At 40.7% G+C, this 17662-nt stretch overlaps 1 protein-coding gene across 1 annotated transcript in view; it reads left to right on the plus strand.

The window, feature by feature from the left end:
- LOC111216523 (anosmin-1-like) overlaps positions 1-17662 on the plus strand; it is a 43883-nt gene that overhangs the window by 16387 nt on the left and 9834 nt on the right. Inside the window, exons 3-8 of the mRNA XM_022738054.1 lie at positions 7031-7093; positions 7808-8015; positions 9719-9903; positions 11869-11998; positions 15571-15664; positions 16177-16420. Coding sequence (XP_022593775.1) covers positions 7031-7093; positions 7808-8015; positions 9719-9903; positions 11869-11998; positions 15571-15664; positions 16177-16420 — 924 coding nt within the window. The remainder of the gene's footprint in view (positions 1-7030; positions 7094-7807; positions 8016-9718; positions 9904-11868; positions 11999-15570; positions 15665-16176; positions 16421-17662) is intronic.

Here is a 17662-nt window from a genome sequence, read left to right on the forward strand (position 1 = left end):
TTTTTAATATTGATCCTATAGGTGAAGAATTTTGATCGCCATCTGCCACCAGCACGCACTCTTTTCTTAGTCCATACTTCTTTCCTTCCTCTGTCAAAATGTTGTTATCATAGTCACTCTAGTATCCTTTAGTAACTGTATTCTTTGTTTTAAATGAAGAGAAAACACCGAAGGAAATGATTAGGGGAGAGAGAGTTCTGGCAGGATTCACATGTGGTTCGAGAGGTGATGAAGTTAACCACTCAACTATCTGGAGGAATTTGTCTTTTTGACTCTCCTGACCGTCTCTCTTTCCTTTTCCTCTTTTCTCTTTCCTCCAGCCTTTCCTCTCCTCCCGCAAGCTGCCGACTTAAGTTAGCCCTGGTTGTTTTACATGTTTTTCCAAAGGTCTGGCAAAACATGCTTTTCAAAGGGATTTTAGGAATTTGTTCCGCTACTTTTCACTCAAGTACCACAAAGCCTGAAGTGTGTGTGTGGGTGTGTGTGTATGCACATATGCATGTGTGTGCATATTCACAGTATAGAGCAAGAACACTTGTGCCCTCTGAAATGCTCTGTAAAATCTCATTTGGCATATATAAGCGCAGCCGCATATAGTCTCACTATATTATTGATACGTATAATGTTAATACTAATAGATACATTCTTACTGAATATATTGTAGTTTTAATATTGTTGAGGAAGGGCAAGTCATTTCTGTCCCTTACACATTTCTTTCTTCCATTGTACAAACAGTGCAGGTATTACATTAAATGCAGTGATTGATATTGCTGGATGTTGTGCTGTAACATCAATAAATGATCAGTCATTATTTCATTTTAAGGCATCTAACTGATTCAGGTTAGCCTGAAGTGGTTAAATGAGATTTTTTTTAATGAAAGTATACTTTACATGGAAGAAGGATGTAAATATATGTTCTGGCTTCATGCATGTAAAGTGGCTGCAGAGATATCAAACATTTTATCATATAGGATTTGGAATGTAACATGTTGAACAGTATTTAGGATATATGTAGATATGTAAAATGTTCCCTCCCAAGTTTTTTCAAAATCGCATTTCACTACTAATCAAGTTGTGATTTACAATCACAATTTCACCAAGACTTTCTGCTGTTGCCGGTAGCTACCGTTATTGTTTCCGTACTGTTACACCACAGTCAGTTTGTTGTTTGGGTGGCTTTCTACTTTTCTCACCACACCTTTAACCTCAAATTGGTATTTCACTGGGTCTGTATCGACCTCTAAACTGCACGTTACAATGTGGGTCACCAGGTCAGATTTTGCAGGAAATCTGCTGGATTGCTTGGCAGGAAAAAAACATGAAGAGGATGCTACTCTTCACTTCAAACAGAGCATTCAGTTTCTCAAAGAGGCTGATGGTGGAGGATGAGAAAAGCCAATGGAAAATCACTTACAATGTGTGTTTGTGTTCAAGACAGTGGAAAAAAAAGAAAAAAACATCCTTTGTTGCAACAGGAAGCAACAATGTTGATTTCAAGTTTGGTCTCAGCTTTGATGTTTGATGTTTCACGTTGATGTTTGAAAATGCTGGTTATCAAATCTCAGCACTTTCTTGGTATCATCTGAAAAATGTCCTGAGCACTTAGTATCTAAAACTTTCAAGTACATCAAATATCTGGTCAAACTCATAATCTGCTTAGTTTCTGGAAAGTTACAGACTTTAAACAACATATTTAACTTTTAATTATTGTCTTTAGACTACTTTCTAAAAGCAAAGTTCTTCTACAGCAGCTTACGTATAGGAATCATTTAATATTTAAACTTCTGTTGATAAACAAAAAATTTGTTTTGTAGAAAAAAATCATGTTCATATTTATCAAATTAAAGATTCAAAATGTTTTGCTGAATAAAAAAACAATAGCGAAAATCCAACGTCTTCCAAATGTCTTGTGCCAATGGCACAAAATACCGACATTCTAGTCGTGAGGAGAACCAAACATCTGCTAAACATCTGCTATATGTCACAATGTAAATTAGTCAACGTTGGGTTGTGACATCTAGCCGATTTTCATTTCCAACCAAAATTTTGCCTCTGTCCGACTTCAGAGCCGCGAGAGTCCAACGTCTTCCTGACGTTACATTGACGACCAGTGCCTGCTGGGACAGTGTGTAGAAAATATAAAATAAAGTCTGAACAACTGATGACAAGTTGAACACATAAATTAACATAAATCGTTTTTCACATTGCGCACACACACACACACACAAACACACACACACACTGAACTGGTGACCGTGTATGGAGAGCGAGCACATCTGGTGTGTGGCTGTCTTTCTTTGTCTCTCTCTCCTTTCTTCTCTGGACCTGTTTCACTGTTTGTCTTTCATCTCCTCTCTCCTTTTCAACTGACACTTCTTTTCCCCCACCATCCACTCCTAAACCACATCTCCCCACCCCCCCCTCCCTCTCCCATTTCCTCTCCTCCCTCTTGCTGAGTGTGGCTGTCATCCCTCCATCGTGGCAGGTGAGGCCATAAAACAGCAGGAGAGGCCAGAGGAGGGCTGAGAGACGAGGTGTGTGTGTGTGTGTGTCTGTGTGTGTGTGTGTGTGTGTGTGTGTGTGTGTGTGATTAATTATTATACAGATATCTGAGGACCCCCTATGCAAACTGTGCACGCATAGAGACACATAGACGGTCATTAATCTCATCTCTGTTGTTACAGTGTGTTGGTGTGTTAAACAGTAACATCTCCGACCTCTGACCTGTGCTGTGTCTACTGTGCTCTCTCTCTCACACATAACTCATCATGTCACCCTGAAGGCCAAAAGTGTCTGTTCATCTCTCAGCTCCTCTTACACAAATACACTGCATGTACTTTTAAGTGATTTACAACATCCAAGCGATATTTGAGAGTGTAAGGTGCATACCACATACATACCAAGAGTGTTTTTAGCTCAAATCCATTAGCGGGAGAGAAGCTGAGCGATGTGCCGCTGTGGACAGGGCCGTCTGCAAAAACATGTTTTAGCCACTTTTAAAAAATGCCCAAAGAAAAGGCCAAAAGCAGTGTCTGTCTTTTGCTTTGTGACATGGAGCGTTATCTTGCTGGAGGTAGCCATTAGATGATAGTAAATTGTGGCCATAAAGGGATGCACAACACACAACAATACATTCAAACAGTGATTGGTTGGTATTAATGGGCCCAGAGTGTGTCAAGACCAGACTGTGTTTTTTACATTTCAGTCTTCAACTGTCCAGTTTTGGTGAGCCTGTGCTCCCTGCAGCAAGATTTCACTTCTTGGCTGAAGAGTGGAACCTGACGTGGTCCTCTGTTGTTGTAGCCGATCCAACTCAAGGTTCACATGTTGTGTATTCTGAGATACTTTTCTACTCACCACAGTTGTAAAGATATCTGAGTTACTGTAGCCTTTCTGTTCGCTCCAACCAGCCTGGCCATTCTCTGATCTCTCTCACCAAAAAGGCGTTTCTGTCCACAGAACTGCAACTGTTGTGTGTGAAAATCCCAAGAGATCAGCAGTTTCAGAAATACTCAAAACCAGCACATCTGGCACCAACAATGATGCCACAGTCACTGAGAACACATTTTTTCCCATTCTGATGTTTGATGTGAACATTAACTGAAGCTCCTGACCTGTACCTGCATGACTGCACTGCTGACACATGATTGGCTGATAACTACATAAATAGGCAAGTGTTCCTAATAAAGTGCATGATTTACGGTACTTGATTAAATGTACTTATTTACTTTATACCATTGATGTACAATACAGTAAAATACAACTTTATTGCCACTTGTGGGGGAAATTTTTGTTCAACCACGCCTTGCCTGTAAAAGCAAAACAGCATTGAAAACATTTACCTTTTCAAAACATGGAAAACTGTGAACACCTACACTGTCAGATAACAATCAGGGGTACACTGTGCAAGGTGGAAACTACACTTCCAGACAAGGTAAACACCCAGCAATGGACTTCAGCTGAGGTTTTAACTGTGGAGGAGAAGCTTTGGTTAGTAGAGGAGGTGAGTGGAGATCATGAGAGAAGGAGAGATGAGGCAAGGAAGGAGATGGAGAGAGGCAGCACAGAGATGGGAGTAGAGGTCAAGGAGGAAAGGAGGAGGAGTGATAACGTGAAGACAGGAGACAAAAAGAACAGAGGATTACAGAAAGGGATGGAGGGGGGGAGAAGAAGAGGGGAAATGACAAGAGGATAGGAATGAAAAATGAAACATGTCTGTAACAGATCAAAGTGGGAGGAGAGGAGGGAGCAGAGAGTGGGCTGGGTTTGGATGCAAGATGAACTGAGCCTGGGGAGTGTAGAAAAAGGTAATATGTTGGTTGGTGTGTGCGTGTATGTGCATGTGTGTGAGTGTTTGTGTGCGCGCAAAGAGAGAGAGGTGTTTTTGGGGAGATTTTGACAACCTTAAGCTCAGCCCAGCACGTGGCCGAGTGAAGAGACCCATGAGAGGTCCTTGAAGAAACATATCACACCTCAGGATCTGGTTACAATATACTTTGTGTGTGTTTGTGTGTGTATTGGACTATCTCTGTGTCTCCTCATACCCAGACACCTTGAGAAATGTGTCATTAACAAGCAGTGAAGAAAGGGGAAAACAGCTTAAAGTGATGCTTTCTCAAAACTGTGTCTTTCTTGGACAAAACATAGGCTTCAAAGTTGGCTGTTTGCTTTTTCATGGAGAATGAAGGTTGTGGTCAGCCTGGATTCAGACAGTATTAAGTCATAATTCTGCTGTTTCACCATATTCTCAATACCAAGGCCACTGAGGCCTCTTACTAAACCGATGGTGTATAGATCCTTGTCAAAACACCCACACCCATTGTTTCATATGTAACACCACACTCATCAACCTACGATCAACTTGTAAAGTTAGCAAATTTACCACACATTCCCTACCTGGACTTTACCCCGAGTGCTTCCTCTGTCTGTATGGCAGGTTTGATGACAATTAACGCACATTGAATGATGAGAGTTATGTTACGCTGTTTAATCACAACCCACTAATAATAATTTACTAATCTTACATGCATGAAACTGTTTTATGAACTCTACAGTGTTACAAGAACTTGAAACTTTACAACTTTTATGATAATATTACAGGTATGTACATGTGCAGATTAATTCATGCTTCTATTCACAATTTCATCTGAGGCGAGTCTTTGTTCTCTGTGGAGAAGCAAACTGCAAACTAGCAGCCACATTTCAAGCAGGACACCAGTGTTTAATTCTCACAAGATAGATTTTGGGTGGAGTATCACTTTAAGCTAACCCAAACTTTTTCTTCCATGACTTGAATGAAATGAACCGACTTTACAACATTAAACAGCTATCACGCTTCATGTTGAGACTCCATTTCTTGTCCCACAGGTTAAGAAGCCAGCACATGTGGCTTCACTGGCTTCGGTTTGTTGATGCTTTATGAATCCCAGTGACAAGTCACTATGTAGTGTTCGCTTTGTATCTTGCACATTAAAAAAGAAGGTTTACATGATCTTTAATGCAGTGCTAAAGTGTGATGATAACCCTCAAAGCCCACACAGTTGTCATTTTAAAAATACATAGTCATCAGTCTGCAAATGAACCTATTTAAAACAATCCTGAGGTTTTGGAGAAGCCGTTTTCCTCCAACAGTAGCCATTTATTTGTGTAGAGATGAAGTTTTTATGGCTTTTTGTTGATTCTGTTTGTTCCCCTGGAATCAGTGAGATGGAATAAATTGGAGGAATGATTGAAGCCAGGCATGCTGGAGAGCTGAGGGAGACAGACGGACAGACGGGGAGAGAGAGGGGAGGGGGGGAGGAGGTTGGGGGTGAAACCGCAGTTTTTATATGTTGTCTGGTTTTAATTTGGTAAGAGCCATCACTCACCAGTTCACTGAGGTGGCAAACCAGATGAGTATGTGCAGTGTGAGCTTTGGGAGTGTGTGTGTGTGTGTGTGTGTGTTTTTTTTAAGTGTATGTATTCTCTACCTGCTTAAACACTGAGAGCGGTCTCTGCAAATGCTAAAACACCAAGTTCTTACACTTTCTCTTCCTTTTATTTCTTCAAACCTCATCCATTCAAAGGAATAGTTATAAACAGTACATTATGAGAAATACAAGTACATGTATTTTCACTTCCTGGCGTACAGTTCCGGAAGTGGTTAGCTTAGCAAATAGACTGGGAACAGGGAAACAGTTAGCCTGATGCTGTCCACAGTAAACAAAGTCTGCACTAGCACATCAAAAGTTCACTAATTGATATTTTAAGTCTTGTTTGTTTAATCTGTACAAAAACCAAAATGTAAAAACGATGATTTACTGTTTTACTCAGTGGGGTTATATTACAGACGTTTTCCTGGCCCTGAGCAGTTACTTGACAACCAGCAGAGTACAGCTACAATGATTAGTTGATTAATCAATTCGTCAACTGAAAATTAATTGGTAACTACCAAACCAAATATTAATTTTGTCCCTTTTAAACAAACATCCCGAACATTTTCTGGTTTCTCAAATGTCAGGATTTGAAGTTTTTCTGTATCAGACACGATAGTTAACTGAACATCTGTAGATTTTGGATTGATGATTGGACAAAATCAGACATTTGAAGGTGTGACAGGCTTTCTTTTCACTATTTTCTGACATTTAATAGACAAAACAATTAGTTGAGAAAATAATCAGCATATTAATCGCTAATGGAAATAATAGTCAGTTGCAACTGTGTTGTGCAAGACTGTAGGGCTCTAACTTTCTGCTCCCTGCCAAGAAATAGTCCAGCACACATTGCCCTGTAAAATGGCAAATTACTTCAGTTTTTGAACAAATTAAACAAACATGATATAAAGTGTTCCTTAGTGGGTGGATTTTGTTGCCAGGATAACTGTTTTGCCTGTTCCCATGTTAAGGTATGATAAACAGCTGCTGGCTATAATTTTGCACTCATTTTATCATGTGTGATGAAACGGTTAAATGTAAATTGTAAAACACGTACTTCATTGTTCCTAAAGCCTCATATTTAGTTTCTTTTTATCTGTTTGTGTGTTGATGTGTAGTGTCTTCAGCCATGCAGAGAACTGTGGGAAACCAGGAAGGTGCTGTCTCCAAAGTCCTGTGAGGTAAGATAAGTTTGTGTGTGTGTGTGTGTGTGTGTGTGTGTGTGTGTGTGTGTGTGTGTGTGTGTGTGTGTGTGTGTGTGTGTGTGTGTGTGTGTGTAAGTCACAACAGCCTTGGTGGTGGTGTCACTTATGGACTGGAAACATGCTTTTGTTGGCACAGTGAGGCTCAGTTTGTAGACTGTGTGTGCGGCATGAAAGAGCATTCCTGCGTGTGTTTATGCAAAATTATGTATGGGTGTTATGAATAACATGTTTGTGGGCCTTTGAATGTATACATGTGAGAGTGTACAACAGTTTTGCGTATATTATAGTGTGTGTGTGTGGCCTTAAATGATTGTTTGCAGAGCCAGTTGCTGTGGTTTTCTGATAGATTAGTTTTTCATCACAATAGCTGAAGCATGTCACTGGTTGGATGGCTGGCTGGCTGGCTGGTTAGGAACACAGGGTAATTCAAATCTTTTAGCTAAAGCTTGTGTTTACATTTTGCTAATCTGCAGCCATGTGCACAGAAACAGAAATACATGCAACCCCTTTCAGACCAAAACTCAAAGGGCTGCCTTCAAAGAGTCAGCAGGAGTTTACCAAAGGAAACACTTTCACCTCCGCTGTGTGTTTTTCTGGCCCTCATGTGTGTGTTTATGTGTGTTACGTATTATTTCCATTGTGTGTCAGCCATGATAATAATAATTCCCCTGTGCTGTCTCTCTCTCTCAGAAGCAGACGGAGTGTGTGACAAGCAGGGAGTTTCTGGCCTCTCTGAGGTTGTCTCGTCAGGGTGACTGTCCTCCGCCTCAGCGAGCCACCGGATTTGCTGCAGCCTGCGTGGAGAGCTGCTCGTCAGACCATCATTGTCCCTCCCCCAGAAAGTGCTGCTCCAATGGCTGCGGACACACTTGTCAAGCGCCAGCAAATCTATACAAAGGTAAATACGCTTAGGGGTGTTTGGGCCTTGTTTGTAACATTGTGAGGGTTTTAACTGAGAGTATCTTCAAAGAATGAATTGTTGGTCTCAGCAGACATGGCACTTGGTTAATTCATGATGATGACGGTGATGAACTCAGTGGTGTAGTGATGTCTGGAGAAGTGGGTATACTCTTGATTTATGCCCCAATTATTTTTGTTAAAAATGGGCTGCCAAGCAAAGGGTAAACGCCCTGTGTTATAAGAAGTGACATGTGACACTACTCTTACATATTTAGCTCACCCAAAATGGGTCAATAGTATTTGGACATTGTCACATAACTTCTTCTGCTTGACTACAGGGAGAATGGATCGTTATGAAATTAACATTAACCACAGAAGAAATGCAGATTTTGCAATCAATATTGGCCCACAGACTATAGGATGAGACAATAACATAATTATGCATTTTGAGAAGAACTATTTCTTACTCCTTAGTCTATCCAGCAGATAGTTAAGGCCCGAGTGTGCCACTGTTATAAAATTAACATCATTTTAGGTTGCAGATTTTATTCGTCCTACAGGCCTAATGCATGGATATAAGATATATTCAAGATGAGGCAAACATGGTGTTTCGGTCAGAGATTAGTTTGATTTTAAGAAACATTTCCATTTTCACCTGATTTTCAAAATAAAGTATTTCAAAACTAAATTTGACAAGGTTAGTAGGCAGCAGGCAAAAGCATGACCTGCCCTAATGTGCCTCTGATTGCCTTACCCCAATATTCTCACCCTAACCCTAAACAATCATCACTCATCCTGCCTAAACCTAACCAACCCAACCAATGAAAAATAAGTAAGGTTACGCCATATACCTGTGTATATCCTGCACTGCACTCACCGGTGATGAAGGAATCCTGTTGATTAAGCAGCCTAATGCTTGTACACATTTTAATTATTAGTATTTTTTTTTATTTCTTTTAGAAATAAGAGTAGATTCTTATGCTTTTTACCAAAAATATTGTTTGTATGGGTGCCCAGGTGGTTTACCTGGTAGAGCACGTACCACATAGGCTTAGTACTAACTGCAGCGGCCCGGGTTAGAGTCCAACCCATGGCCCTTTGCGTCACGTCATCCCCTCTCTCTCCCCCTAACTTTCCTGTCTCTCTCTTGCTGCGCTATCAGAATAAAGACAAAAAATACCCCAAAATAACTTTAAAAATATTGTTTGTGGTGTATTTATATGTTTGCTACACCAAATTTGTGAATTTGTGATTTTCTTCTTTTTTTTTTTGATGCACATTTTAAAACAAAGATCATGTTTAGTGCATATCAGCCAATAACGAGCTCTGCACATTCATGGTACGCCCACACAGGTGATTTCAATTATCTGGCTGATTAGATGTCCCCACTGTGTGTGAATGTGTGTGCCTGTACACACTGTAGTTGATTGACATCTCCTGTTAGCTGCACCTGTTACGGTGGGGAAAAGGACACCATCATCATTCTTATAAGTCCAGAGAGTTTGGTGATCTCACGCAATTGGCTGCACACCAGCCAACCATATACCATATGTTCTACATATTAAGCTGTGATGAATATGATGTTGTTGACATCCTGCTCTAACTCTTGCTCATGTGGCCTTTTGTACCACGTATTCCTCGTGTCATTATGTTCATCTCAGAACCATATTCAAACGTCTCCTTTCTGTTTGGTCCCTGCAGGTGTGCCTCTGAAGCCTCGCAGAGAGATGAGCTTTGTCGAGGACTCAGAGGGTCATGTGAAGGTGCTGTGGGTGTCTAAGTTCAATGTCAGCGTGGAGCCGGTCATTTACATGCTTCAGTCCCGCTGGAACGTAGGCATCCACCCCAGTGAAGACCATGCCACGCCATGGACTACTGTTGCCATGGTAACTTAACAGGCAGCCTCTCGCCTTTCATCCCTGGTCTTTATTTGAGGATGAGAAGGTTTGAGATATTGTAAACATGAAGATTTGTATAGACACTACTCAGGAGTTGATGTGAAGTGTACAGTGTCTGATATAGAAATGTATTTTTTAAATCATTTTTTGATTGTCTTGTGAATCGTCTTTTCACATTTGAAGAGATATACTATCATCCTGTTGCTGTCATCCTCTCTACACTATTGAGGGATGTTAGCTGAAGAGATAGTGATGGGGCAGCAAAACAAACCAATGTAACAGCACATAGTTAATTCTGTCTAGCTAGGCAACTTAGACAGTTGTAGAGTCACCAAAGCTATAAAAATGGTTCCTGGTCCCTTTAACAGTGGAGCAACACCACAAAGTTTGTAACATATCTTTACCTCATAACTCTCAATTTGCCCCGAATGATGAAATTTCTCAGCTATGGAGATGGATGTTAGACTCTGTTTCCACCTCATCAGTCTGCTGCCTTGCTGTCTAAACCTCCCCACCCCAGCCAGTCTCCCATTCTGCCAGGGTAAACCGTATGTATGTGAGTGTGTGTGTGCACTGTACACCCATGTGTGTGTGCCTGTGTGAGGTTAGGTAAATAAGCAGAGCTTAAAAAGGAACCACAGGCAGCCACAGTCGTTCCACCGGCTGACTCTGAATGACTGAACGCTCATTATGGACTTAAATAGATGGCAGCTCGTGTCTGTGTGTGTGTATGTGTGTGTGTGTGTGTGTGTGTGTGTGTGTGTGTGTTTGTGTGATTGTGGATGAGTAGATTTTAAGCAGTGATTACATTTGCTCTGTCAGGGAGACAAAACATGTGAATCTTTAGCAGTTTCAACCATCATTTGGGCAAATCGTTTAATTTCACTATTATCAGATGGAATTCCAATCCAGCTACGTTCATCTGACTTTCCAGCTCATTAACTTGTGACATTCATATGTTTTAAACTGCACAGGGCTCTGTCATGTTTTGAAAGAGGATATATTATGGTTTTGTGAGAGATGACAGAATATGTATAATATGTACACTCAGTTTGCACTTTTGTAGGAATACTTAGCTAAAACTATTGCAGTCAGTCCCAGACAAACAGGGTGCAGGGCATGCACATCAAAAAAACTTATAGGAATGCAGGATCAAAAAACAAACTAAAGGCAAAAGTCAGACAACTATCCAAACACTGCACTGATATTGTAGCTCTCTCAAAATTAAATTTGCTTGAATCTTCACTGTAGTATGCAGATCTTGTCTGACTTTAGCATTTAATATCAACAGTTGTGCAATAAATCCTCCCTCACCTGTGTGATCATTTTGCAGGGCATAGTTTGTAATGCTGTTTATTTGGTTTGCATTACACAGAGAAGTGTTTGTGTTACTTCCCTCACTGATAAAAATGGGGTGGCTAAACTCAACCAACCAACATTGTGCAACATTATGATGTTACAGGTGGTTACATGCTTGATTATCTCTTGATGACTGCTTCTAGGCAAGATGAATTCAGGAACATTACCGTCAATATATGTCGTTTTACACTGGTACGGTTTAAACAAACAAGACGTAATGTGTTAGTGAGCTTTAGAGTTGCTGGTGGGTGATTTCTGAACTCAAACTCAAGAATAAGAGGACTTCCTAAAGAACGAAGATGTCAAGGTTTAATGGTTTAGTCCTTAAAAGTTCAATCTTTTTGTCAGGATCCATATTTTCTGTATCTTATCCTCAAAGATATTATATATTCACCTTTGCAGGTCATATACTTTTTTTTGTATTTAAAATGAATGTGTCATAGCGAGACTTTTTTAAAATCTGTTATGAATCATACAGTATATTGTTTTATCTGTTAGATGAAGGAGAGTAATGAGACTGTAAAATCATGAACAAAAAGTATTTTTCCGTCATGCACCTAGCCATTGTTTTATGTGATGTGTTTGTATTTGTAGACCCTGTCTGAGGATGTGGTTCTGTCCGATCTGAGACCTCAGCGCTGGTACCAGTTCAGAGTAGCAGCCATCAACAGCCACGGCAGCAGAGGCTTTACAACACCAAGCAAACACTACATCTCCAGTAAAGGTAACACAAACACAATCAGAACACACACGCTGCTTCTCTTCAGAGAGCTGTTACGAGTGTCCCACAGAAGGCGATGATTCCTCTTGCATGTTTCCATGACCTGTCTGTGAATTTTGATATTCTGTCATGAGACACTGAGCAAAACACAGATTCCTGGGTTCCGTTTGTGTCATTTAACAAGAGATATTACACCTCTCTGAGGAAAGGTCCAAAACTCAGGAACATTTCCCTTCCTCTCCTTCCCTGTTCTTTCTCTCTCTTACACTCAGCGTTGATGGATAAGGTACACACAGCAGGAAAATTATCAGGCAGTCCATAAAACACTGACAGGAAACAGAATATACACACAACTGCACATTGCACATATTCACACATATACTGTACAGACACACACATACACACACTCATACATACTCATCCAGCTGGTTTAGTGCCAGAGTGAAATCCCCGGTGCTGGTCAGTGAGACAGGGTGAAAATGAGAGTAAGACAGTCAGAAACACACACACACACACACACACACACACACACACACACACACACTAGAGGTCCTAGCTCTAATGCTTAGCAGACTCAGGTCAATTGATGTTTGGCTAGCCAGGATTGGCTAGAGATATGAATCCTCTGCCAGGATTGGCTAGACCATGTATGTGAATAATGACTTCAGGTTGGACTCGGCTTTGGAAAAAGGCTCTTTATCAGTTGAACACTTATAGAAGACTATGAAGAGGTGTCTGAGATAGCATTTTCCACTGCCATCAACAAAACACCAAATGGTGGAATTCTGTGATCCTCCAATAGAGTTTTATAAACATTACAACCTGTGCCTTGGCACACTTAACCTTTTCTGGCAGCTCCTGGTGCCCCATCAGCATATTAAAGGAAAAGTTGGAAATTTGGAAAATATGCCTTTGCTCTTTCTTGCTGAGAGTGAGATGAGAAGATCAATACCACTCTTACTTCTGTCAGTTATATATAAAGCTGGAGTTATGCTCCTCTGGGTTGCACTTAGGTGAATGGAAACGGGTGTTTTAAAAAAAAAAAAAAAATCCTGTGTGTTTCTTTTATACTTGTATGGATTAAGGGTGTAATGTATGTGTCCACTAGGAGGCAGTGTCACATTTGAACCTCGATGTAAGGAAGTAGTAGAAGAAAAAGAAGTAGAAGAGCTTAAAAAAATTGATTTTTCAACTAAATGGACAAGACAAGATGGGCAGTGATATTAATAGAAAATAGTATAAAAATGGCTTTTGGCACCATGCTGAAATGTATAACCAGTCTCTGAAAGAAAAAATGGAGAAAACTTCCCAACAGGATGCTGGATGAACAATTCAGCTTGCTTGACACTCAGGTCTTTAGAACAGGTTGTTGAGACTTTGGCTGCATGTGGGTCGGCTCCCCTGCAACTCTTCTATGCTTAGGTTCGCAGATGTGTAATTCAAGTTTAAGGCTGCAATACTGAATCTATAGCCAGCAGCCGATTAGGTTGTCTTTGCATAAAAAAGAAAGTGTGAAAACTACTTTGTGGTTTTATAGGGGGGGTTATGTGTGGGACTTTTTCTTGGCTGGGAGACTAACTTCCTGAATTTCTTGCTGGATACTTGCTTCTGTATGGACTGACCTTTAGAAGTGCTGGTAGGTGGATTTTTTTTTTACCTTCTGATGGAGCCTGGCTAGCTGTTTCCTCCCTGTTTCCAGGGTGGTTGCTGCAAAGCAAGCTACAAGTGAAGACTTCAAGAAGTTACTGCTTCAAGCCAAGAAACTGTCCTGCACATATCCTGCCCCCTAAAGATCCGAAATTATAGTTTTCACACTTCTGTTTTTTTATTCTAAGCAAAGCTGGCTGACTTCTTTCTATAGCAGTATACTGTATACAACTGACAGACATGGGAGTCTTCTCAGTCTGTGTGTATATATGTGTGTGAGTGAGTGAGAGTATGTGCAGTCTTGTATGCATTTCAAGTGCCTGGGTTAAAGGTTAAAGACACACACTTAAACATTCCAAATACCATCTGATCGCAGTCAGAGTCTTGTGTTTCCAGTTCATTATTCTGATTAGTCAGGGGCTATGGGTCAGGGGTCACAAATCAGGAAGCTGGCAGATGTCAGAAATGGTTGAGGTTCCTCCACTGTGACCTGATGCTAACCAGAGAGAGAATTTGAATGTGAAAACCCCTTTCCTGTTCGTTCAGATATTAAAGTTGCACACGACCTGCCAGCAGTAATTACGAGGGAATGTCTGGATCAGAAAACTCATCTTGAGGTCTTCATCTCTTGAAACAATAGACTGAAATCAAGCTGATTGACGGAGACACACAGAGTGAAAATGGCCTCAGAGAAGAGTGTGTGTCTTGGTTCTGATCTGGTTTACTGCTGGCACTGAAAGACACCCTGCTTATTCCAAAGAGACGCCACACACATGCACACACAAACTGGCCGGATCTAGCGGCCCTAATATGTTGTCCTAACTTTGATCTCTGCATCTAGGTCAGCCAAGCGCAGCCGGGGGCCTGTGGGAGGCTTGCCATGGGGGATGTAGTTCTAATCAGATACATTTTGTAGTTTTAATCAAATTCAGGATTGGGATTTGAGTCTCTAATGAAATACAGAGCCAGTGTTGAAAGAGCAGCGACCTCAGGGTTTCATTTTGGAGGCAAACAGTGACTAGTAGTGGTCGCCTTTGGTCTGTGTTGTGGTAGCTACTGAAAAGGGAGGCTTCAGGCTTCTCCAGTATCACTCACCTTTGATGCTTTAAATCTAATTGGCTTTGTAGACATGATTGAGACCAAGAGGAAATTAGCCTTTTCCCCCCAATATTGCCTTTGCTATTTTGCTCTGCTGTAGCACATTAAACATCGAGTTATTAGACAATTCAGTCAAGCTGGTGAACGGCCTCTGCTTGGTAGGAATCATGAACTCAGCACCAATTACTCATCAGTAGGGGGGGCTGAGTGGTTCGGCGTTTTTACATCAAAATCACAGTTTAACAGAAGGGTTAAGCCTGCAGCTGTTTCACCACCTGCACCACCACCTATTTCACCAGCTACATTGGCAAATGTCGCAGGCAGATTTAGTCAGCTGTACCCACCTACCTTGGCAAAAGAACAAAATAATAACTGCTGTTGTTTGGTTGATATTATCTTCCTGCCAGTGGTTGTACTATTTGTTGAAGAAGATACAGCACTCATATATAATTTTGATGTTTGAAAGAATAAGGAGTAAGGTGTATCTTTTTGGAAGCCCATCATAGTCCAGTATGATGTGGAAATTTGAATGTATCATGTGTAATACTATTGAATTGTAATTTAATTTATAGACAATAATCACATTTTAAGTCACAGCCACAGTATTGCTCAGAAAATTGCAAGTACATATTTTCCTCAGGTCTTACCAGTAGGACAAATCTGATATTCTTACAGTTCAAATAAGAATACATCCTCATCATGATAATGGCAGTGGTAATTATCTTAATTTGATGAGCATTTCTGCCACCTATCTTTGACCACGTTTCTCCATCTCTCTCTCTCTCTCTCTCTCTCTCTCTCTCTCTCTCTCTCTCTCTCTCTCTCTGCAGATCCCGCACCTCCAGAACCTCCAATGAACATCAGAGTGAGCAACCAGACTTTAGAGTGGATGAGTCCACAACCAGGGTCCCAGTTCACAGAAAGGTATCTAAATAGACAAAAGATGATAAAATAGATGAACCTGCATGTTATTTTTTCTTACTGGGTTAGTTGCTGTGCATCCTTTCAGCACTGCAGGCTGCTGTTGTGGGCAATCAGTCATAAATTGTGGTCAGATGCTTGTCTGATTATGTTGCTGCATGCAAATTACAGTTCATCCTTGTTCAATCATATGTTGTAGCTTCCTTTCTGTCTGCTGAAATGCAAAACAAGGTCATGTAAAGTTCAGACCATGTCTTGGATTACAAACGACATTCCAATAAAACATTTGTTAGCAGAGATGAGGACCTAAATTGTAGCTTATGTTCAGCATGATGACATAAAATATCTGCGGCTTCACTGTACATATAAAAAGTAAATGGAAAATTGTAAACAACACTGAACGCGTCAAACAAGTATTACATCTCAGTGGAGGTACTTTTCTTTCACCGTTATTACCGTGAATTTGTTTACATCCACATTGTGATGTTGTTTGACTTCCTGTTTTCTCTCTGTAGGAAAGGAGGAACTGGGGTCACAGTAGCGGTCTTATTACGCTGGGAGCCCCCCAGAGAGGGAGACCTGCCAGTCCACAGCTACAGAGTCACATGGATGTCTCGACATATACACACAACGCACAAACACACAAGCACACTACATGGACGCACACATACAGCTCACCACAACATGCACACACGGCCTACACACCCACGCACACCAGATCAGGGCAAAAAGGAGAGCAACAGCAGAGTGACTCAGGGGGTAAGGAAACTCTTATATACCTGCTTGCACTAAATACAAGAACACAATCATTGACGATGGAGGCACACAACCATCTAAATGCTGCACTCAACATACAGTGGTGATTCACTGTTTGCACACTTTAATTCTAAATGGATAAAATTGCCATTTCTGCCCATCAAGCTACACTTACCAACCCATTATGACAAAAGTATTCAGACCCTTTGTTGTGGCCCTTTTAATTATGGTCAGGTGCATCCTGTCTGCTTTAATTATCTTTAAGATGTGTCTAGAGCCTGTGGCAAATCCCAGTTTCATTATTTTCCCTATTCCTTGCAATTTTTTTTTACACATAATAAATCCACACATATAAACATACTGACTATATGAGATACATAATATCCCATCTACATTTCAATTGTTATGTAGTGTTTGCACATTGTCTAAAGGCTGACACACATATGCATTCATATACTTGTACTTGTACTCTGTCTGTTGTACCCACAAACCTGCTTACCCCACCTAATTTTTACCTTGAAGGAGTAGTTCAACATTTTGGGAAATAGACTACCACACTCATGTCAGTACGATAAGTACAACGCCAGGAGGGTTAACCTATCTTTAAGACTAGAAGCTGGTGGAAACAGCTAGCTTGGCTTAGTCCAAAGCTTAAAAAGACGAACTCTACGATTTGTACAAAAGTTTTAACCCCAAAACAACCATTTGAATTGAGTACCAGCCAAAAGTGTCTCCACTTTTGAAACAAGCACCTCAGTTTGTAGATTTAAATTCCAATTGGTCCTTAGAAAGACTGAATTAAACAAGCACACACACACAAACACACACACACACACACTGCGTATACAAGATCTATAGCTGCACCTGAGAAATTTTACTAGGCCTGTAAACACAGGCACGTCACACAAACACGTGCGTACATCCCTTGTATTCTGCTTGTGATTACTGCAGTGATTTTACAGGCCTCTGCAGGGCAGAGAAAAACAGAACAGGTTCTGTAAACAGCTACTGTGACCACTCGTTTAATATGATCATAGCATCTTTTGAATGTTTGAGTTACAGCATTACACAAGTAAACAGGAATCAGCACACACCACAGGGGCGACTGGTATTCCCATTTAACACTCATTTACATTCTTAATATTAAACATTAAATAATTGCTTCAAATTAAAGAGTGCCCTGCTGAACCACCTGTGTCCAATAAAAATTCCTGCAAATGTGAATTAGATGGAGACATAGAAGAA

This window comes from Seriola dumerili, unplaced genomic scaffold (assembly GCF_002260705.1).
Source record: "Seriola dumerili isolate Sdu_G_001 unplaced genomic scaffold, Sdu_1.0 BDQW01000002.1, whole genome shotgun sequence".
Taxonomy (NCBI): domain Eukaryota; kingdom Metazoa; phylum Chordata; class Actinopteri; order Carangiformes; family Carangidae; genus Seriola; species Seriola dumerili.